Source organism: Elgaria multicarinata, chromosome 3 (genome assembly GCF_023053635.1).
Source record: "Elgaria multicarinata webbii isolate HBS135686 ecotype San Diego chromosome 3, rElgMul1.1.pri, whole genome shotgun sequence".
NCBI classification, from domain to species: domain Eukaryota; kingdom Metazoa; phylum Chordata; class Lepidosauria; order Squamata; family Anguidae; genus Elgaria; species Elgaria multicarinata.
In genome coordinates, this window is record NC_086173.1 from 73,051,359 (window position 1) to 73,075,520 (window position 24,162).

At 43.9% G+C, this 24,162-nt stretch overlaps 1 protein-coding gene across 1 annotated transcript in view; it reads right to left on the reverse strand.

Annotated features, from left to right (window-relative positions):
• Positions 1–22,181, reverse strand: part of ABLIM3 (actin binding LIM protein family member 3) — a 180,475-nt gene extending 158,294 nt beyond the window's left edge. Inside the window, exon 1 of the mRNA XM_063120595.1 lies at positions 22,113–22,181. Within this exon, the coding sequence (XP_062976665.1) occupies positions 22,113–22,125 (13 nt within the window). The 5' untranslated portion in view covers positions 22,126–22,181. The remainder of the gene's footprint in view (positions 1–22,112) is intronic.
• Between the last annotated feature and the right edge of the window lie 1,981 nt (positions 22,182–24,162).

Below are 24,162 nucleotides of genomic sequence, written 5' to 3' on the forward strand. Positions count from 1 at the left end.
GTTATAGGGTTTTGTCCTGGGTCCAGTGTGGTTGTGGTTGTTTTTCACCTTGTTTTATAGTACAATGAGCTTATAGTCAACAAATACAATAATTGTCAACCAATCAAATAAAAACAAATAAAAAGAATCTGTTCTCATTCTTATTTGCGCTACATTAACAGTAATGTTCTTACAGCAGCCTTCATTTAATTAGATCCCTCCAAAATGATGTTTGGGGTATCAGAGGCTTGCAAGCTTCCATCATTTTGTTGGCAAATGCAATGGAGGGAAACCAGATTTCCATGAAGTGATCATGTTCAGCCACCCCTCTCCCAACTCTGCCATGTCGAGTTACTCTCTCTGAAAGTGCAATTTTCCATATATTGATGAACCAGCCCTGCATTGTGAAGCCAGCACCTGTTTTCCAATGTTGCACTATATCTAGCATGCTGCTAGCAACAAAAACAGGGCTACATCACAGTGTGGCAAATTGCCTCATTACATTATCCATTAGAGACAGCAGTGCTAAGAGGAGCTCTGGCACAATGACGCAACCAACAATATCTGAAATCACCCCAAATACTCCAGAACAGAAGTGTTGTACCTAGGGATTGTCCCTCCACATGTGGACCAGAGTCCCAACCAGAGGAGGACAACAATGATGGTGAAGGGCCCAAGTCCTATGAGGAAATGTCAAAGGAGTTGGGTATGTGTACTAGGTTAGAGACAATGAAGAGGCAACAGGATAGCCATTTCAAAATATTTCAAAGGCTGTCAGATAGCTGATGGAGCAAATTTGCTTTCTGCTGCTCTAGTGGATAGGACCTGAACCAAATTATATATATGCATTAAGAGAAAATTAGGGGTGAGCAAGTCTGTCATTTGCAGTTCTATTCAAGTTTCTCATCTTCCAAACTTTAGTCCATTTCACTCCTATTCTGCATCAGTGTATGAACTTTTTAAAGTTCACACAGAAATTCATATGCATTTATGTGTGCACTTCTCTTAATATGCACATTTTCTGCACACTCAATATACACATCTTTGTGTGCACTTTTTGAATTTTCAGAAAGCGATTTCCCTTTTTTAATGCACTTCTGTGTGTAATTGTCACTATTGTGTACATTTTTGTTTGTGCTTTCCCTTAATGTTTGGATTTTTGCATGCACTTCTCTTCTAATGTACTTATTTTGAGCACAGTTTTTTGAGTGGAGAACTGTATGGTAAAATATGGAAAAGTGCAACTTTCAGTGTCCCTCTATTTGAAGGTGTCCTCTGTTTGAAGAGCTGTCCAGCCTCAAGATAAAGAACCATAAGAAGAGGCAGCAGGAATCTTGAAGTTACCCAACAACAGCACCTGGACAGTGGACTAAGTAGGGACACAGCTCAACCTGCCAGCCTTCACCTCTATGGTGAGATGTATTGTATTCCTATTTAAATTATAATTACTTTAAAAATTTCACCAGTGCATATACATCAGCACATGCACATTTTATGCACATCTACATGATCTTTTGCCCTCTTGTTAGGTGGTGCATTTTCTGTTTTATTTCGGTGATACAGTTACTATGACAAGTACGTTTGGCTAGGCATTTATTTGTGGGAAACGTCAATGAAAGGGACTGAAGAGCAACTTCATTAAATAAAATGGCCCAACCATTTACCAAATGATAATTCAACACACCGTATAGATAACTAGTTAGTGGAGAGGTCTCCAATGTAGTAGAGTTGTGGATCTGCGATAGAGTCCATGAAGGGGTCCCAACCTGGCATCCACAGTCACCTACAAAAGCTTATTTTACTTTTTTGGAGTATTTTAATATATGTATATGAATTCATATCCATAGCAAAGAATACATATGGAAAACATACAACATTCTAGCAATTTTACATAGGCTTCAGCAAAACTCAACCAAATATCCAAATATGAATCCAGTTGAAAATGATGCGTGTTCAAGTATTAAAAGAGCTGTAATCAAGTATTAAAAGATCTGTAATCAATCCATTGCATTATTGGATATGAATGTTTATCCTTCCTATGTTGTAATATCAGTCTTTAAGCTGTCAAGAGGGCATGAAGAATCCATTTACGCTGACTTTGTGTTAACTTCCAAGAAGCAGGTAAATAATTTAAAGAAGCATGTACTTCGTGGATATTTAAAACTGTTCTAGTACAAAATTTATCTGTTTAATAACCTCCTGCCAAAAAGAAGCAACTACTGGACATCACCAAAACATATGTTTAAAAAGAAGCATTAGCTGTATTACACCACCAGCAAGTTGTTGAATTTGACAATCACTTATTAAAGAGACGTTGCAGTGTCCAACAGGCATGGGGGAAAAAAAAAATTTTGCTGAATAAGAACAGCTTGAGGTCCATAGACACAACAGGCAGATGCCAAAGTCACTGATTAGGCATTTTGTGGTGGTGCCCACAACAGTTTGTCAAATTCGCAAATACGCCCCGGATCCAAAACAGTTGGTGACTCCTGATTTAGTGAGCTAGTTATTGGGTGATTATAACTGACCATTTTAACATACATGTGATCTCTCATCTGTGCCTGCTGTGTGGTAAAAGTATCCTTATGATTTGGCCAGATGATACACATGACTACAGGGTATTTCATTCTCTGCATAGGTTCTCCAAAATGTCCTGTAAGTGCTGAGGAAAATGTTGCCACTCTCCTGCTCCCCTAGATTTTAGATCAGGTGCAAAAGCATGGTAAAATTCTCTTCACCTACTTGGTGACCAGCTTATCTAGGATTTAGATGCACATCATCATGCAGTACTATCGTGGCCATTTGTTATCACCCAAACGTAGGGACCATCTTTTGTTATAACGATAGGGTAGAGAGAAGTTCCACAGACCTCTCACCATTATGTTATGCTATATGAGCACAGTAGCCATTTCAAATATACTTCAAACCTTGGCCAGTGCTTGGGACAAATGCCCGGTCTTCCCTGTCTCCCTGCCATCCCACACCATCCTTTCTAAAGCCCTGGTGATACGGACAACAGCTGGGATGTCAGGAAATTCCAATGCTGCCACTTGACATGTTTCAACAAGTGCTTCTGAGCAAGGGGAAAAAGCTACTACAAAGCATACAAGATACTGAATATAAATGATAAAACAGTGCATGGCATTATACAAAGAATCCTAGTCTACTGGCTGTAAAATACACACTGCCAAAAGGAAAAAAAATAGCTTAGTGTAAGGGAACAGACGCCATGCATTGGTTGCCAAATACCAAATAATATCAGATGCCAACAGCAGGTCAAATATCAAAGTCTATCAAGTGTTGATTGTCAAATACCAAATATTACTAACTAGCAAATCTCACAACTATAACATACTAGTAATATCCAATATTGGCAAGTAATCAATATCAAAATCTTCATGGGAGTATTTTGAAAAAGATGAATGAGATAAATTTATTTCAGCTTTAGATCTGACAGGTCATCTCTGCTATTAAAAACTTAGTGGAGGAATGATGCCAAGATTATGCACTGTTTGTGGGTCAGCCAACTCTTCTATCCAAAGCATGCTACCTGCTTCTGAATCCAAAATTCAATGTAGTTTGCATCTATTACTAGTGCTTGTCCTTGTATTTCTTACATATGCCTCACTAATTCATGCAAACACATGCAGATGACCTAATAAAATTGTCTCTGGACTTTAACTGCATGTAGAGATCATACATCTGAATATTTCTGCAATGGGAAGAATCCTTCTCCGCTATAGCTAGTTTTCTTTGTGAAGGGAATTTTACATGTGATCCTCCAGGCTGAAGTCTCTACAGTTCAGGAACAATTTTACCTGCTGCTTGTGTGAACTCAGCCTAAATGTGTTGATAAATGAGGAATTTTTCCTGTATCAAGATAAGGACCAGTAGTAAGAAGAGCAACAGCAACAAGCCTAGAATATACAGTATACGACAGGATTTAGCTTAACTTTAATGCATTTCCTGGAGCTTCGTTGCAAAGGTCTGTTAAACACATACAAAATCCAGTGTTGGGTCCAGACAAAGTTAGTTGAACTTAGATCCCACTGAAATCAGTGGCATAAGTTAGTCAACACTTAACTTGAATCCCTTAACTTCAGTGGGAAGTAAGTTCAGAGAACCACTGTGGAGTGATGGTTAGAGTGTTGGACGGGGAATCAAGAGATCCAGGGTCTAGCCCTCACTTGGCCATGGAAGCTCACTGGGTGATTTGGGGCCAGTCACTGACTCTCAGGCTAAGCTACCTCACAGGGATATTGTGAGGATAAAAAAAGAGGAGAACCTTGTAAGTCATCTTGGTTTCCTTGCAAGAGGGAAAAAGGCAGGATATAAATGTAATACATAAATGAAGAAAGAATTAGTCTGTTTCAAACCTGAAGTGTGGAGAGACTAAAAACTATAAGGAGGTGAAGGAGTGAGATATACCAGGAACCCAGGGTAATTGGCATTTGTTTTTCAAATTTTCATCTTTACCAGATGCCATAAACAGGGTTCTATTGAAGGATGTCCATTCACCAGTGGAATGGATGCTGTTGGGAGAACAGACCCCCTCCTCCTGCACCCTCCTGTGTATCCCAAGTCTGCTTGGGACACATGGGAGGCCCCCTCTGGAGCAGATTTGGGTGAGTTGGGGTGGGGTGGGGGGTAGGTGCAGGAAGAGGAGATGAAGGAGAAGTCCCATTACATGAGGGGAAGTGAATTTGCATCACTTTCGATGGAGCCCATAAATTGTCTCTTGGTACTGTTTCTTCTTTTCCTCTGAAGCTTACTCCTTCCTTTACAACATTTTTTGTACATTGATCCCCATCTCATTCACTCCTCTTCCCACTGGCTGCTCTGGCAACATCACTTTACCTCCCAGGATGCACTTGTAAAAGAAGGCAATGATCTTGGCCTAAAGTAACTAATTAAATGTTCCAATCACTTTAATTAAATCCTGTTCTTGATAGGACTTCAGGCTGCAGCAGCCATCTAGTGTGTTTCCCTGCACTCTCTCCCTGGGTTTTAGAAAGCACCAGGCTGTCCCTCATTGACAACTGCTCCCCGGAATTCCTTAGTCCCTCTTGCTGCCATTATAAATATGAGTATTCAGTTCAATTAAATGTGCTGCTATCATTAGGATGGTTGCTCTCAATTTTATCTGAGCACGCTGAGTACTCAAAATAATTCAGTTTCTCCAGTTGACTTTATGGTTTGATATTCATCAGTCTGTAGGGGTGAAATTAGTTGTGTGCTCTTCCTACATCAGACAGATAGTGCCCCTTGTGTAAGAGGGTCCTAGGGGAAAGTGTTTGAGATGACAAGTAGGTGGAAAGATTTATGCTGCAGATAGGATATACATATATGCAAATGGATAGCTATAATACAGGCCTGCACAACTTGTGACCCATCAACCAAGCCAAAGGAAGCCCAGCAGCGATTCTGATTAGCTTAGCTCAAGGTTCCCAGGGGAGCTGATCTGAAGTAGCTGCACATACTAGAAGGGTGAGGCAGAGTCAAATCTAGCTATGGAGGATGGCCAAGCCCATTAAGATACTAGGCAGATCAATAGTGGCTTGTGTTCACTCAGGAACATGCAGAGGCCTTTTGAAGGCTGGCTGATCTGGGCCTGTTGTTATCCCTCCAAGTCTGTCTCATAAAGGGCCACTGTTTGATTTTCCAGCCACTGACTTCTTCAGTATGGGAGTGGTGAGGACTGCATTGGGATGGCCCCTTGAGTCTCAGGAGTGTGATAGAACCATGTCCTCTGGCTTGAAGGTCCCAGAGTAACAGATGATGGCTCACTGGTATGATGCCTCATCCACCTCAAAGTCCTCCTCTGAACCAGAAGGGAATGACATTTAACATTATATTACTGCAGTAAGATAATGGGTTGGAAAATCATGTTTTTTCATTGCATGAACAAGCCTGCACAACCTTTGAATTTGCATGCCACATGGAAGAGATGGATACTTACACTTCTAATCAGGTCCCTGTGGCACCCAAACACTGGAAACTGTGGGTTTTAAGGCTGTGCTTGTAGAGCAAGCCAGGATCTGAAACCATGGTTTGATTCTGACTTGCTCTAACAAACCACAGTTTAAGCCATTCTTCAAGTTAGAATGTATCTGGTCAAGAGGGCAGGGCTCCTGCAGCTTTAACTATTGCGATGAAGAGGGGATTTCACCAGGTGCTGCATGCATACAAATGACACCTGCTGAAATTCCCTTTTCTATACAACTGTTAAAGATACAGGAGCCCTGTCCTCTTTTCCATATGGTCACTCTAGACATAAGAGAAATCATGGTTTCCCATTTTGACTGAACTGGTCCCAAGTGGCAAAGCCAAAATCACAAAATCACATTCCTTAAAAACAACAACAATCTAATTGGTCACATGTATACTACGGAGTTAAAAGCTTAAGCTATAAAGAGGAATACGACCAATAGCAGAATGCTGTTCACAGCCAGAAAGGGTTTTAACACTGACCTAAGCTCATGCACAGAACGGTGAGGACTCCCCTCATTATTTATTATTATTTATTTATATAGCACCATCAGTGTACATGGTGCTGTACAGAGTAAAACAATAAAATAGCAAAACCCTGCTGCATAGGCTTACATTCTAATAAAATCATAATAAAACAATAAGAACGGGAAGAGAATGCACCAAACAGGCACAGGGTAGAGTAAAACTAACAGTATAAAAGTCAGATCAAAATAAAGATTTAAAAGAAAAGTTTTTAGCTGAGCTTTAAAAACTGCGATTGAACTTGTAGTTCGCAAATGTTCTGGAAGAGCGTTCCAGGTGTAAGGGGCAGTGGAAGAAAATGGACGAAGCCGAGCAAGGGAAGTAGAGACCCTTGGGCAGGTGAGAAACATGGCATCAGAGGAGCGAAGAGCACGAGCGGGGCAATAGTGTGAGAAGAGAGAGGAAAGCTAGGAAGGAGCTAGACTGTGAAGAGCTTTGTAGGTCAACAGGAGAAGTTTATATTGGATTCTGAGGTGAATTGGAAACCAATGAAGAGATTTCAGAAGTGGAGTAACATGGTCAGAGTGGCGAGCCAAGAAGATGATCTTAGCAGCAGAGTGGTGAACAGAAACCAACAAACTGATGTGAGAAGAAGGAAGGCCAGTGAGAAGAAGGTTGCAGTAGTCCAACCGAGAAATAACCAATGCATGAACAAGAGTCTTGGAGTCCCTCAGCAACAGTCATGTCCTCATCTTCACAGCGGTGCGAGCCGGGGCGCAGCCGAATTGACGCGCCTTCTGACCATCTACATCAGAAGGAGCGCAGTCGCAGGCTTTCCTGACGCTGCCACTGCACCTGCACATGTGAGCACTAACGCTGCCAGTCCAGGGGTGCCTGGGAGCATCAACGCCCCCTCTTTGTAGGGTAGATTTGTTTTTTAAAAAAGTTGGACTGGGTGTTGTTGGTTTTTTAAATGCAAAGAATCACATTTACAGCTAAAGGGGAGGGAACAAGGGGGTAAGAACCCCTCCGTACTGGCATTTCCACCCTCCCTTTATTTCTTTTTCTTTTTTTTTCTTAACAAGGCTCTGCAGAAGTGTGGAGCCTGGATCCAAGCTAAAAAAAAAGTCAGGGTGAGTCGCCGACTTTTTTAAAGCGGAGCTTTGGGGCTTTGCCCCTGGATTGCATTGGAGTGGTGGCTGCATCATGTAGATCACCTGCTGCCACTCTGAAGCAATCCAGGCACAAAGCGCCTGTGTGGACAAGCCCCTTGTCACCATTACCCAGTCTGCTACTTCATCATGTCCCCCTAGAACAGGGCTGTGGAATCTCTTTTAGCCTAAGGGCCAAATTCTATTTCAGAGAAGCTTGAAGGGACCAGATTCCAGTAGAAGGTGGAGCTGAAGCCAAAGGGGGTGGTGCAAAGACAAAGGGGGTGGGGCCAAAACCACAGTTTATTTTAGTTTAAAGCTCTTACTGCCAGTGACTAAGACATAGGCGAGGCATCCCAACCTTTCAGTATGGGAGGTGGGAGAGGCCAGGAAACCATCAAACAATTGGTACTTGGGTGAAATGGCCATCAGGGGATCCTCAGGCCTGATCCTCCATGGAATCTTCCATTCACTCAAGTGAATTCTTGGAGCAGCAACAAAACTCTACTAAATTGTACTATGATGGGTGATCGTAGGCACCCGTGCTCACCCGGAGCGCACACTGAGGCCTAAGAGTGCTGAGTGACGCTTGTTTAATTACAGGGGAACTTAATAGTGTTTGCTGGTAAACACTTTGTATCCACATGTCCCTGGAGATTACTGTGTAATAATGCTTAGTGGACGTAACTTGGATCCTGATTTAGATGACAAAAATAGTCATCCATCGCTCTTGTTCCTATAAGGTACTTAACATACAACCTCTCCTGCCATGACTTGGTGATTACCAGACAACTGTTCCCCAGGAAATATTTCACCACTCTCATTCTATCCAGAGGCTGGCTATATGGACAGAGTTGCTTCATGTTTTCCAACCAGCAATTCATCTTAGCGTTCTTATGCTATTCTCAAGCACTTCCGCAGAGTAAACTCCCCTTGTGAATGGATTTGTGGACCCCATCTGGGCTACTGAGTAGGTACAGGATTATTCCTGGAAGAACCGCCATGTGCTTCTTCCAGGGCAGGATCTATACTACTGCTTATAACGGTTTATAATGGTTATGACAACTGTTCAGGCCCAGGAGACATTACATATACTATTTTCATAACGTTTTTAAAGTGTTATATCCTGCTTGGTGTAGATCAGGCCCAGGGATGTTTCCCACAATTCTTCCAATGAAAACAGCTTCCCTGTGGCAAATCATTCTCATCCCCATATCATGTGCATCATCATCATCACCACCACATTGTGTGTCTCCAGTACCTTAGCAGCTTCTGGGAATATCAAGCAAAGCTGTGAAAACTCACACAGAGACAATCTATATGGCAAGGGTGCAGGACTGCTTTCACCCAAGGGCCAAATTTCTTTTTCAGAGAAGCGAATGTTGCATAATGTTGCATACATGTTTGCTTTATGGCCACCATTTCTGCAGGATTTGTTTCATGGAAATAGACAAGTCGCCATTTAAAAAATGGCAATTTCCTTGAAGAGGCACAGATTGCTTTGGGCACTAATGACTGGCCCAGGTAAGGAACAGGGGGATTGCGGGGTTCAAGTGTCCAGTCTGTCAGATGTTCAAATAATTCAGACATCCACATCTCATTCAGATCCAGAGCAGATCTGGGCCAAAGTGGATGCGGCAGATTGGGCCCAAATCAGAATTGGCCTCCAAAGCAATAGTGGGGACCATGCACATACAGCCTTACTAATAAGCCCTAGGAGAGGCATTTCAACCTTTCAGAATGGGGGAAAGAACTGCACAAAAGCTTGGAAACCATTAAGGGATTGGAGGGAAAGAGTGGGGCCAGGGGAAGGGGCCATGGCCATCTAGGGAAGCCACAGAGAGCTGGATTTTAGGGGTGTGCACGGACCCCCCGCTCCGCTTCACTTGCAGATCCGCCATTTTTCGGAGCGGGTCGCTCCGCCCCGCCCCCGCTCCGCCCACTTCCGCTCCGCTCCGCCCGGAGCTCCGGATCGGATCCGGAGCTCCGTTTTTGCCCCCCCATAGGCTTGCATTGAAAGCTAAAAAAGTAAACAACTTTTTTTCCGTTGAAGTTAGAAACCTCACGTTTGGCACCATGACACCTCATGGGCGTATACACACACACGCCAAGTTTCAAGGCAATCCCATCATCCCCTGATTTTTGGCGAATTTTTGAAAATCGGGCACCCCATTCACACCCCTTGGGATAGCTCCGTCAATTTGCATGTTACAAACCTCAAACTCGGCACCAGGGCAGCTTATCCATGTGTCCACATGCACGCCAAGTTGCAAGCAAATCCCATCATCCCCTGATTTTTGGCGCGGCTCTACCCTCTAACGCACCTCCCATAACCCTAATTCACACCCCTTTAGATAGCTCCGTCAATTTGCACGTTAGAAACCTCAAACTCAGCACCATGATAGCTTATCCACGTGTCCACATGCACGCCAAGTTTCAAGGCAATCCCATCATCCCCTGATTTTTGGGGAATTTATGAAAATCGGGCACCCCATTCACACCCCTTGGGATAGCTCCGTCAATTTGCATGTTAGAAACCTCAAACTCGGCACCAGGAGAGCTTATCCATGTGTCCACATGCACGCCAAGTTGCAAGCAAATCCCATCATCCCCTGATTTTTGGCATGGCTTAACTCACCCCAAATTGTCCCATTCTACAACTACGTCAATTTGCACGTTAGAAACCTCAAACTCAGCACCATGATAGCTTATCCACGTGTCCACATGCACGCCAAGTTTCAAGGCAATCCCATCATCCCCTGATTTTTGGGGAATTTATGAAAATCGGGCACCCCATTCACACCCCTTGGGATAGCTCCGTCAATTTGCATGTTAGAAACCTCAAACTCGGCACCAGGAGAGCTTATCCATGTGTCCACATGCACGCCAAGTTGCAAGCAAATCCCATCATCCCCTGATTTTTGGCGCGGCTTAAACTTTTTAACTCACCCCAAATCAAGTCCCATTCTACAACTACGTCAATTTGCACGTTAGAAACCTATCCTTTGGTCCCATGACAGCTTACCCATGTGTCCCCATGGACACCAAGTTTCAAGGCAATCCCATCATCCCCTGATGTTAGGGGAACTTTTGAAATTTGAACACTCCAGTATGTCAGGGATTTAAAGTTGCAATTGCAGACAGCTCAATGGGGCCAGTTCCAAGGCAATCCCAACATGCCACGAGATAACCCTAAATCTTCTGGCACATTTGAAAAAGGGATTATTGAATTTGATAAAGTCTAAGTGAGCGCAGGAAGGACTTCTCCCCTTAGTCAAAGCAAGACACATACACCATCGCTGCAAGGCGGGAAGGGGAGAATTATTATTATTATTATTATTTATTTATATAGCACCATCAATGGAAAGCAGGCAGGCAGCATGCATTGTAGTGCCGCAAGGATGGCTTGAGCACTAACGCATAGCAAACCAACCCATAAGTGGGCGCAAAGTGAGGCAAAGATGGCTGGTTGTTTCTTTCTAAGCCAGCAGTTACGCCTTGAGGGGCACAGAGGAGGACGATTGGGAGCAAACCAGGCACCAGGCGGGCAGAGAGGCAGGCAGAGTAGGCGAGGAGTCAGTCCTGGCAGATGCCCCACCACAGCAGCACCCCGGGGGAGGCGGGCAGGCAGGCAGGCAGGCTGCGGGCATTTCTGGGGGCACAAGGAAGTGATGGCTGGTTTCTAAGCCAGCATTGCAGTTAGTCACGCATTGCAAACGCAAACCATCCCAGCGAGTCGGTCACCGAGGAGGACAGGCTAGCAGAGGGGCAGGCAGAGTGACATGTCATAGATCTAGTATTGGGGAGGAGTCAGTCCCGGCAGATGCCCCAACACAGTAGCACCCTGGGTGGGCATTGGAAAACGCCATCTTGTGGGTCAATACTTCCCCCACCCCATGTCCTGCAGGGTTGCCTGCCTAACCCTTGTGGGGATGGGAGATGGAGAGCTTAGAGTGGCAGTGCCAGCAGCAGCCTTCGGCTTTCCCCTGGAACCAGTCGCCTTGCCCGCCTCTTTCCCCAGCAAGATCGCCTGGTGCTGCCTATGAAGATGCATCTTCATGCTGCTGGTTCCATAATGCCCTGTCGATGAACCCCTGCTTAGGCTGAGTTTGCAGTGGCGACAGACAGCAAAGCGGGGATCCGCTCCCAACTCAAAGTGGTCCCACACGATGCTTGTCTTTCGTTTCTGTGGTGACACCACCAATTGCCCGCCTGAGCTCTCTGGTGTTGCCACAGAAACAGGGGTGTGGGATGAGACTGGGGAGAGAGCCTCGGCCTGCTGCTGCTCCTCCTCAGCCCCCACATCCTGGAGGCCCACCGCCTCCTCCTCCTCCCCCCCCTCCACTGTGCTGAGGACCTCGTCTAGGTCCATCAGCGGGCTCGTGGGCTGAAAGGAGAATGAAGGAGTTGGGGATACTCCTCCTCCTCTAATGGCACTGCTGCCACGTGCCTCTTGCAAACGGGCACTTTTCCCATTCCCACCCTCAAAAAGAGAACGCCGGGCACAAGTTGCAGAAGAGAGTGGCTCTGCCTGCTGCTTGTCCTGCTTCTGTTTTGGAGCAGTCAGCCAAGGAGTTGCCCGTTTGAGTTTCACAGGAGGAGAGGAAGCCCTGCTGGCAGACTGAGCCTTGCTGCTTTCAGCACGCCTGCTTTCTCTTTTCATGATGACTAACAAAATATTAATACTACTAATACTATGTATAAGGTACTACTAAGAATATGTATAAGAAGAATATAATATGTTTAAATGTAGGGAAATGGGACAAGAACAATAAAATATACTACTACTAATATGTATGAGAATATACTACTAAGAATATCTACAAGAATATAATAATATGTTTTAGAATATTACTAATAAATGTAGGGAAATGGGACAAGAAATGGGACAACCACTACTATAAGAAGAACAAAATATGAATACTACTACTAATATGTATGAGAATGTATACTAATAGACTACTAAGACTATGTCAAAGAATATAATAATAATATGTTTAAGAATAGGGAAATGGTGTGCGTATGCTTTCCCCAAAATGCTCAATCTGTGGCTGCCTGTTGAACTTGACAAAAGCAGCCCACTCCGTCGAAGTTACACAGAGAAGAAAAAGAGAATCCAATTTTTTTGGTATATTTGGTATATAGAAGATAGAAGGAAACACAATCAGGATTTAAGAGAGGGGAGGGGGAAAAAGAACCAACCACTACTATAAGAAGAACAAAATATGAATACTAATATAATATGTATGAGAATATATACTAATGGACTATGTGAAAGAATATAATAAAATATGTTTAAGAATATAAATGTAGGGAAATGGGACAAAAAGTGTGTGTATGCTTTCAAAAGAAAGCTTTCACAAAAGCAGAACAGTCAGGCTTTAATACAGGGAAGGGGGGGGCAACCAACCCAACCACACACTCCAAAATTCAAAAATAAAGTTTATATTAAATCAAAGTAAGGGGAAAACACAGGGCAAACTAAGCTACAAGTCAGAAAGAAGCAAACAAACACACACACGCGCCAAACTAAACCTATATTAAATTAATCTATCTCCAAAGCAGGAGCACTAGCTAAGTAAGTGTTCCCTCCACGAACGCCAACCCACAAAGAGACACAAAACAGAAAGTTCTCAGGGTGGGTCTGCCTTAGTCCCCCCTCCAACGCTGGGATTGGAGGAGGATGCTTTCTGAGGAGATGAATTCTCATCAGGATTGGGAGTTGAATGTGCCTGTCATCGCTTCCAAAAAAATAATAATAATAAAAAAAAAAAACCCAAACCCCGATTTTTAAAAAAATATTGCACGTGAACCACAGCACGCAGAAAGTTGAGAGTGGTCTCAAAATGACCCCCATCCACGACTCTCTGTGCACAAGAATTTTCAGAACGATAGCTTAAACCCCCCCCCAGTTATCCCCGATTCTTTCCCTCAATGCAATCCTATGGGCGAAAAGCCGAAACGCTGTTTGAGCCCTGCGGTTGACCCGATTTTTAAAAAAATATTGCACGTGAACCACAGCACGCAGAAAGTTGAGAGTGGTCTCAAAATGACCCCCATCCACGACTCTCTGTGCACAAGAATTTTCAGAACGATAGCTTAAACCCCCCCCCAGTTATCCCCGATTCTTTCCCTCAATGCAATCCTATGGGCGAAAAGCCGAAACGCAGTTTGAGCCCCGCGGTTGACCCGATTTTTAAAAAAATATTGCACGTGAACCACAGCACGCAGAGAGGTGAGAGTGGTCTCAAAATGACCCCCATCCACGACTCTCTGTGCACAAGAATTTCCAGAACGATAGCTTCAAAAACAACGTAGTTATGCGCGATTATTTGCCGCAATGCAATCCTATGGCGAAATGTTTTCAAGATGGCGACCGGAGCGCTCCGACTGAACTCGGAGCTCCGAAAAATGGTCGCTTCTCTTCGCCTTGCTTCTAGGGGGTCCGCGGTCCGCTCCTACTCCGCCTCTGGGTAAGGCGGAGCAGGCCAATCCGCTACTGCTTCTACGCTCCTAATCGGAGCGGAGCACATCCCTACTGGATTTGTCCCCTGGGCTTCTGATTCTCAAACCCCTGCTGTGTGGAAAGCAGTTCTAACTACCACAACTGGGACAGAGATAATTTGACACAGGGAGGCTGTTTTCAATGGTATTCTCATGATGGGCCTTAACATGTCATCTGCAATTCTTTCTTTTTTCTATGGAACACGAGCCTTGCCCAGAGGAGAATGGCAGAGGGAGGGTGAGGTAGAAAGTACTTTTCAAGGAGGTTCCTGCCCTTTCCTCATTCTCTCTCTTAACTAAGTCAACTGAAAAGTGTACAGGCGGACATAATAGTAATAGTGGTAGTAGAGCAGTAGTAGCACGCATGGGAGAAGGTTGAAGAGATTTGCTGAAGGTCAGGCATCTTTAGTTGCCTTTCAGGTCAGGATGGACCAAATAGATACTCATCAGGGTTAGCTTAGTTTAATCTCCTTTGGGCGGCTTTTTTGCTAGTGCATGTTCTTTTTTCAGTTGAGAGTCAATCAGACAACGATACTTTGTTGTGAATCTGTCACTCCTAAGAGAGCAGCCTGTTGAAAGCTACTGTGTGAAGGCCACTGTGGCAAGCCATAGTATTGTGCAAAGTTTGGAAGACATTCAAGAAGTGACTCACTGACCACTTACATAGGTGTAGTTCATTTCAGGTCAATAGCCCAACGCTAATGAACTGCCCTTTTGAATGCTCTTGAGTGAGCTTAGAAAACATGACACACAACCACGGTTGGAATGAGAGGATCAATTCTGGCCAAGGGCTGCAGAGCTAAACATGGAGATTTTGGGATCTAGGTACATTGATTCATTTTTTTGGCTAGCAATCCTTTAAAGACTTTTCTTTGTGGTATTATTTTAAAAAGCAATAGCAGGATAATAATAATAAGGGGACAAGGGCACTGATGCTGAGACTAGTTCAGATGAGAGCTGCAAATCCTATTTCTATTTATTGGAAGTAAGTCCCAGAGCATTCTTACATCTAAGGAAACATGATCAAGATCAGGGTATGTAAGGCTATGCTAGCACCAATGCCTCTTGCCTAATTTCTTTACCACTTATTTAAGAAATTTCTTATCTACTTTTCTGTGTAAATAATAATAACAATAATATATTTATTTGTTACCCGCCTCTCCCTCTGGATCGAGGCAGGGTACAACACAAATAAAAACACCATAAAATACATACAACTAATTCAAACATTTAAAACCAGTGCATCATTAAAAGCAGCACACCATTAAAAAAAAGGCATCTTAAAATAATCCCAAAGCAAGGTACAACAACAAACATGATAAAATAATACATTAACAACCAAACAAAAAAGCATAATCAAACAGGGGAGAACAGTAACAGTAATGTAAACTGTTGTTAAACAGTTTACATGCAGCAGCAAAAGAAAAGAGAGGAAATTTCAATCCAAAGCCTGGGTAAACAAATAGCTACCGCCAAAAGCTTGTAAGACTTGGCACCACCCACATATGCGGTGGGGGGAGTTCTACATTTGGGGTGCCTGAATCAAGAACACCCTTCCTTTTTGCATCGAACATAAGAAGAGCCCTGCTGGGTTCTGTCTAAAGGCCTGTCCAGCCTAGCATCCTGTTCCCACAGTGGCAAATCAGACCCCTCTGGGAAGCTCACAAGCAAGACATGAAGACAATAGCGTATTTCCCCTGTTGTTTCCTAGCCACTGATATTATTGCCTTGAGGTTGGCTACATTTAGCCATTATGTCTAGTAGCCACATCATCCATGTCTAGTAGCCACATCATCCATGTATTTGTCCAATCTCCTTACAAAGCTATCTTAGCCAGTGGCCATCGATAAATGGGGCGGAGTCTGTCCTAAATCTCCTGCCAGTTGGTTTCCCTGGAAAATTGTAATTCATACATGACCGCCCCCCCATCATGAATATTGCTTCTTCTTCAGAAAGTGGGTTCAAGTTTGTTTCCATTTTTTAATCTTTCCAAGACAATCAAATATGTTCAGTTATACCTGCGCACTCATGTACCCATTCACTCATTTAACGCAGGGTGTAAAGCAAGAAATGGGGGCCTTGAAATGTTTCAATTTGTGAAGCAGTCAATTAAAGAAAGATATAAACAACTCCTCCTCCAAATGTCCCGACTCCCCAAAGAAATTAGCAAATGACATCAGTTAGGCATCTTCAGAAAAAGTGGGTGGGGGATCTACACTATTGCTTTTAAAGCGCTTTAAAGCACTTTGAAAATGTTTTGAAAACTGTATATGCAGTGTGTCCTGGGCCCCAACAGTTGTCAAAACTGTTATAAAGCGCTTTAAAGCAGTAGCGTAGATCCCCCCGGGGATATGGACAAAAGAAAATCACTGGAAATAAATACAAAATACTTTGATAAGAAAGGACATGGGACAGGATAAAAGTTGAGATTAAAGCAAAAGAACAGAATATGGACTTGGATGCATACAATGATGTGTGCATCCATCCACAGCGCTGTACTGTCAGTACTACAGGAGATGTGTGTTTGCCAAAGATCCTCTTCTCTCTTGCATACACAAGTCCTAATAATGATCATAGCAATGGTTGGCTGGCAGGATTTTTGGGAAGTTGCTCTCTGTCTCTTTTCTGGCAATGGCTTGCATGGAGGGACTCAGCATTTTCAATAGAAATGCTCACAGGTGTTGAGGTATCTATTTATAACCTTGCGAATCTATTTGTAGCTAATTAGTAGAGCTAACTACAACAGGAGGTATATTAATAGCTTTACCCATGTAAATACCAGTGCTACAGCACCAATGTCCCGCCCTCTGAAATGCCAATTTACATCCAGTATCATTGAAAGAACAAAGAGCCTTTCTTCTCGTTATGTCATTCTCTCTTGCAAACTCCAATTCTCAGCATGTCATGGCCCCTATGCGTAACAGAGAGAAGGCAGCATCTCTGAGCTTCTATAGCGTTGCTCCCATATGCATTGCCTGTTCATGGACGTCCAAGCGAGTAGCAATGGGTGCACACTTAACAACCCCCCCAAATCAGGATCTATATTGGCACGAAATGCCACACTTGCAATTTTGAACTATCAGTCAACAGGGATATGTCAGATGCCTCTGGCTAAGGACCAGAGATATGAACAGCATGACAGATCCTGCCCCTAACTCACTAGTGACCTTGACTTGCCTGACACATCATATCTGGGCCTGTGGTTTGCAACAACTTGAAGAAAACCACATGATGGTGTCTGAGATACACAGTAAGCCGTTACATGCAGATGGCCCACCATATAGAACAGCCACCATGCAGGTGCAATTTCAGCCAGCAAGCATATGGTGGCCATTTCTTGGGCAAAGGCCCTTTGATGATTACCGAACACAATGGACAGTATCCAATACTGCCACTCTGCTTATGCCATTCATGTACTGCTAGCATAAGTGACTTCTAGCACAATACCAACAGTGTATGCTGGACCAACAGGTTTCCCTGGAAAACCCAATGCTTCAGCATATGCCATTGGCATTGTGGTAGGCGTCACCTATGTTAGCTCTACATCAATGGCATATTCAGAGTGGCAGCACTGGATACTGCCCCATAGGATGTGTATAGGACAAAAGCAGCCATTCTCCTTTCCTTACTTGTTCTGGACGGAATCCTGATATTATTGTAGCACAAGGCTTAGAAATAATAGGCTTAAAGGGATCTATGAGGCATATACTCAGCTGCTATAAACTGGTATAATTCCATGGAAGTCAATGGGGTGTTGTGCTGATTTACATCAACTGAGATTCCTGCCCCACTATTTCTGGTATGGCTGCTGTAGAGTATGAGAAATATTATTTATGTTCCAGCGGGTCAATAGCAATTTTAGTTTGCAAAGGCGCATTGTGATTGTTAACTATTTCATCACAACCACAAATGAGTGGAGCTGGACGTAAATATATCACTGTTAAAGATGGGGAACCGAGGCTGAAATATTGTAACTTGATCATAGCAACCCTTGGCGGGGCAGGGATCTAACCCTGGGTTTCCTAAGCTCAAGTCCTGCCAATACCCAGTGAACCAAATTGGGTTCTTAATGTCATCCCATAGAGATGCTTGCCTCTCATCTCCTTGTCTGGATGCTCTCTGTCATATACGAGGGCATAGTTTCAATTCCCATACTAGTGTTGTGAGTGCTTGGCATTGCTGGGAGTTGACTCAAGTATGGCTATCTTCTCTTTGAGTCTAGCAGGCACTAGGTGATATTTTGGGTAGGAGAATTTATAGAAAGCCAGGATTAAATGGCAACTTTCTAGCAAGAAAGCAGTTGTTCACAGAAGGAATTAGTTCCATGGGAGCATATATATTAGTGTCACCAGAGATATATATTTTGGTTTGAAGATATAAAAGAACTGCCTCCTCCACCACTACCACCACCACCACAGTAAACACCTCCTACTCCCAGGGCCAGCGCTACCATTAGGCCAACTAGACATCAGCCTAGGGCACAGACCTCAGAGGGGTGCAGTACTGCCCTTTAAGGGCCACAGTTTCATACAAATTAGCTGTTTTAAGAAAAAACATAATAAAAGGAAAACATAATAGTTCAGAAACTCTTCTTGAACAGCTGAATCGAAGTTGGCAAATTTTGGGTGGTGGTGTTGCAAGTAGCTCGCCTTGCCTAGGGCACAAAATAATCTGGCACCGGCCCTGCTTATTCCCATATAATTGGCACCGGCCCTGCTTATTCCCATATAATCATAATTATATGGGAATAAGCAGGGCCGGTGCAAATCCCTTGAAACCATGCCCCCCCCCATTGTCTGGGAGGCGACCTGCCCCCCACCCCCAATAACAAACACTTGCTTAGGCTGAGCTTGCTGATGTCTTTATATGCATATATATCATCCAGCTCTGCTGGAAACAGAACAGACTCTGTTTCAGAGAAGGAAGAACAAAGCTGATCACAGTCCTGAGATCTCCTATTATGAGTGGCACTGAGTACCTGCCAATTAAACCTTTTCTGATTATCTCAGTCAGAAGAAATAAAATACTGAAGAATGTGTAAGCTGGGGAATTAGAATAAAATGGGATGGAAGCCACTAAGAGCATTAGCTTAATATTCCACTCTTAAGACACAGGGGATTGGATATGACATTCAGAGCCATTCTAAACATGTTCATTCAAAAGTATGTCCCTTAGAGTCAATGGACTTACTAGAGAGTAAGTGAGCTTAGGACTGGGCAACCAAACACTTGTATGAATGGCTATATATCAGCCCCTAAGACGCACTGTTCATTTTATGCTTCCATAGAAATAGATGGGCATTACTCATAAGCTCCAACCTGTTGTAAGGTAATGATTAATGATAGGCCCAGATCCCAAATCTGTAATTTGTATCCATAATAATTCCAAGGTTTTGTTACAGTCTAGCATCACACTCTGGGATGAGCAAAAACAAACAAAACAAACCCAGGATAGGGCTATGCAGATAAGAGCAACATGATGCTCAATGGCTGAGGTTAAAAAGGTTATCCTAGTGATATCCTCAGCTGGATCCCTTTCATTTCTCCTATAGAAGTGAATGGCAGTCATTTATCCAAATGAGAAAAAGGAAAGTATAGCACCTGTCATTTCTATTGCACCAAGAGTAATACATAGGCACCCTCCACTGCTGACAGTAGGTGGACGGCCTTCACCGATGAGGACCTGGAAGAAGGTTGCAATCCCCTGAGCATTCTTACCCTCCCTCCACATACATCCAACCCATGATAATGAGTGATATTGTGCTGGTAACATGATAGTAAATAATCATATGTTATGGAAACAGGCATACCACAACACCAGAGAGGTGGGTGTTTACTTTTTAATTATTATTTGTCCTGGACAATGCAAAGGTTCTGAATTTTTGGTTCTGGATTCATGAATCTGAATAGAACGATTATTGCTTTCCAGACTTTCATGAATGTTAATAAGAAGTAATTCATTGTAACCTGCAAAAAGAGCACAAAGCGCTTTGCAAAGGGAGGAGAGTGTGTCATTATCTCAGTACCACGGCACAGAGGGGAAGACAAAGGCACACAAATGTGGTGTGACAGATTGAATCAGCCAATCTTAGCCAACTCCACATTGGCTCAGCCAGACACTGGCGAATTTAGGAACAGACACCAGAGTAACGAAAAAGGCCACGCTGTACTTCAAAGGCCAAACCACGCCGCTCTGTCACACTACTGCTGCAGATGGCAAATGTGTCAGTTACCCTGTAGAAACTGGTGGTGACTGACTGTGGTGCACAGATGCGGTGCATGGGCATCGGGGGCTGCACTTAGTGGCAGCATCATGGATTTATGAAACCCTTGTCCTGCAAACAGTACCGTTCAGTGCCCAAACTGGCTATTAAGCTCTGGAGAAAGAAACAACAACCAAGCAGTCATCATTTATGTGTGTCTGTTTCCATCGAGAGGAACCCTCCCAAATCCTATCCTTCCTTCATTTTTGTGTTCCCTGCAGATGCCTGAAACCAGGCAGGCAGAAACTACAATTTGGTCCACCCTCCATGCTTTTTATCTACCAGTTCTTGAATGCAGCACCTAGGTGGATGATGTAGGTTACCTTTGTCATCTTGCCTTTACTGGACAGAGGAGGACTATTGTCTGGGTCTGCTAGTACACTATCCTCTTGCCTGGAAGTTTCCTCCACAGTCCAGGTGTGGCTCCAGTAGAGGGCAGCTGAAAAAGTTGTCTTGCCCATGACATGGCCTGTGAAATCTAGAATCACCTGTTCTTTGGGCTGAAGTGTGCTGCCAAGGAATGTTTCCCTCACAATCTGTTTTGGAGCTGCACCAGCACCACCTGCTTGTCTGGAGAAACCCAGGATCAACAAGACGCTCAGTGAGCTAGCAAAATGAAAGAGGGAGGGAACCTAAGAGAGGGACGTGGAAATTAATTGGCTGATGCCCTTTTGGTGGGAATCCCTTTCCACAAATGTAACATTTGGGATTCAAAGTCAAATCCCAAGGAGAACAACGTCAACTAAGGTGCCACATGCAAGACAGCTTTTTATGAACAGATGAAAAACTGCATTGTACTGTCAGACTGTTGACTTATTTCGTTTAGTATTTTCTACTTTGACAGACACGGGCTACCCGGGCCCCCAAACAAAAGGTCTTGTTCCATGCATACGAAGCATGTTCTCTACCAATAAACTGTGAGTTCTCCCATAGCTGGCATGGTAGGTGGGCTGCAAAGGTGGCTTGGCTTCATAATAATGAAGGGATGAACATATTATCAATGAAAAAAGACGAAGGGTGAAGGGGAACAGTAGCACATATACTAATGACCGAATGAGAGAGCTAACCAGCAACTTGACATCTCCAGGTGAACTGTTCTTTATTTGCCATCAGTGCCCTCAAACAGGCACCTTCATCTGATCTTGCACAGCATTTTTCTTAGCTGGCTTCTGCTTGTTTAGAAATTCAGATGTGGAGCCTCGTTTGACCTCCCTCCCCCCCCTCTCTCTCTTTATTTTATGGTATTAACATACACCAATGTCCAGTATGGATCCTTACAACTGTTAATAAAGGTAGGACATAGATTGGTGCGCATCAACACATACGCCTATGTTCCTCAATAGGATTTCCCTGCCCCCCCCCCCGTTTGAACTCTGCCCTGGGAAACCCATTGACTGTATAATTATGCCGATGTCCACTTATACAAACTGGTGGTGGCACCGGTTGGAGACAAGAGTGAGCATACAACACACTGAAGTAGTTGGGCTGTGTGTGTGTGACAGCACAGAGCCTTTGCCTTCTAAATACAAACGTCCAAAAAATACAGATGTGCAAAGGGAAGAGGTGCCAGCAGACAACATGTCACTATTTTCTAAAGAAATACACACACAAAGAAAGAATGAAAAAAAAACCAGAGGAAGAAAAAGAATCCTAAACCCAGCAGTGGTCCATCCTGCTGTGACAGTTTCATGCCCAGCAGACCCAATGCAAAAGAAGCCGCTATTCCTCCTCCTATAGGAAAGCAAAGGAAGAGCCGTACTTACTGCTGGTGCTCATGGTGATCCGGCGCTGTTCTTCTCATTCAACAAAGGGAGGGAAACTGCCCTTTAAATTTCCCCGGTTCCTTGCGTGGCCCTCTCCCGCTCTTTTCGTTAGGAGCGGATCTGGTTCTTTCTTTCTTTGCTTCTTTTTTAAGGGGGTGGGGTAGGCGGGCCGGAATTCACCCCTAGAGAAAGATACGTATTTTCCTCCCTCCGGTCTAATTCATCCGCAGGTGTCGCCTTGATCCCATGCTATTTTCTCTCTGGGCTTCTGTCTTTGCGCTTAAGCAGGCAGATAATAAGGTCAGGGGTGGGGTTAGAAAGAGAGAGAGAGAGAGGGAGGGAGTGTGTGGAAGAAGCCGGAGAAATCCACCAGGGCAAGGTGCCTTCTCTCCTCCTCCTTCTCCACCACCCCACCCCTCGCTCCCCACCGATCCAGGGTGTGCAGCCTGCCTTAGATCCGGAACCAAGCTCAGACGCCCCGCTCCAGGCTGCTCGGTTGAATTCTGGGCTGGTGGGAGCTGTCATGCAGCGGAGACCAATTCCAGCCAAAGCTCTCCTTACAGCTCAAGGGGGTGTGGATCAGGGAAGGACGGAGAGCGGCAGCGGGGCGGGGGGAGTCTGTGCGCACAGAGCTTGCTTATCAACCGCACCAGCCAATTCTCTTCTCTTCTCTCGCCCCCTCGCGCTTCCTCTTGCCAATGATCCTAAGACCTAGCCGAAAGGAGGAGCCCCGCGTAGCGCTCACCTCGTTTCTGCCAAGTTTGTCAATAGAAGCCTCTTTCAGGTGCAGCGGGAGGAGTTTTCAGGGAGGGGAGGCGAGGAGGGCTGCAAATTGGGATGAAAAGGAAAGAGGGAGAGATGATACACAGAGAGCGGGAGGGAGGGGGAGAAAATAGCTCCATTGGGCAGGGTTTGTGTTCCAGCACTGCCGGTGGAAACTGGGATGCTGCCTTCTGCCATCTACTGGGGGGAATGGGAATGCACCCATCGCAGGCGATGCATCAAGTTTGCAAGTGGAAGGAGAGAGAGAGAGAGGTTTGTTGTTGTTATTTGCTAATGCCAAGCCCCTGTGGAAAATGCTTTGTTCTGATCACCGTTGTGATTTAAGTAGATAGAGGTTTTGTCTGCCTTCAAATATTTGCTCATTGGTGGACTCCAGTCTCAGTTCCCGGTTTCGCATCTGTAAAATGGAACAACTGCCAAGACCATCATTTCTGATTTGGGAGGAGAAAGAGATTTCAGTAAGAGGAGCAATTTTTTTTTAATAATTTTTATTTGTTTTCTACACTATATAAACATACAACATTACAATAGTAATAATAATAATAAAAAAGAAAACATCAAACAACTGCTACATACATATTGAATAAATGTTGAGTACATATATGTTGAATAAGTATTACCTATACATTATCATACTACAACATAATCATTCTTAACATAAAAGTGCACCCCCCACCTCGGGATCTATTCCTGAGTCCAAAATCTTATCGTTTCTTCTGCTGGCGGTTTCCCACTTCCCTTAGTAAACACAAATATTAGGAACTGTTTCCAGATTCCTTCAAACTCATTTATTTTAGTTACGCCTTTTCTCCACTTAATATTACATGTCAATTTATCATTAATGGCTATATCCCATACTTCTTTATACCATTCTTCAATAGAATATTCCCCTTGAATCTTCCAGTTCCTGGCTACCATCAATCGTGCTGCAACCAGCAAACTCGATATCAGCTCTATAGTTTCTTTTCCACACTTTATATCTTCAAATAGTGACAGCAATGCAATCTTTGGTGTTTGTTCTATTTTCATTCCCACTATTTCTTCATTTTCTGAAAACACCATCTTCCATAATCTTTGTACATATTTGCATTGCCACCACATATGTAAATACATTCCTTTTCCCCCACAACCTCTCCAACAATTTGCTGAATGCTGATCATTTATCTTATTCAATCTAATAGGGGTTAGGTACCACCTCCACAAAATTTTAAAATAGTTCTCCTTTATTCTCACTGACAAACTTCTCAACACTCTTTGTTTCCATAGT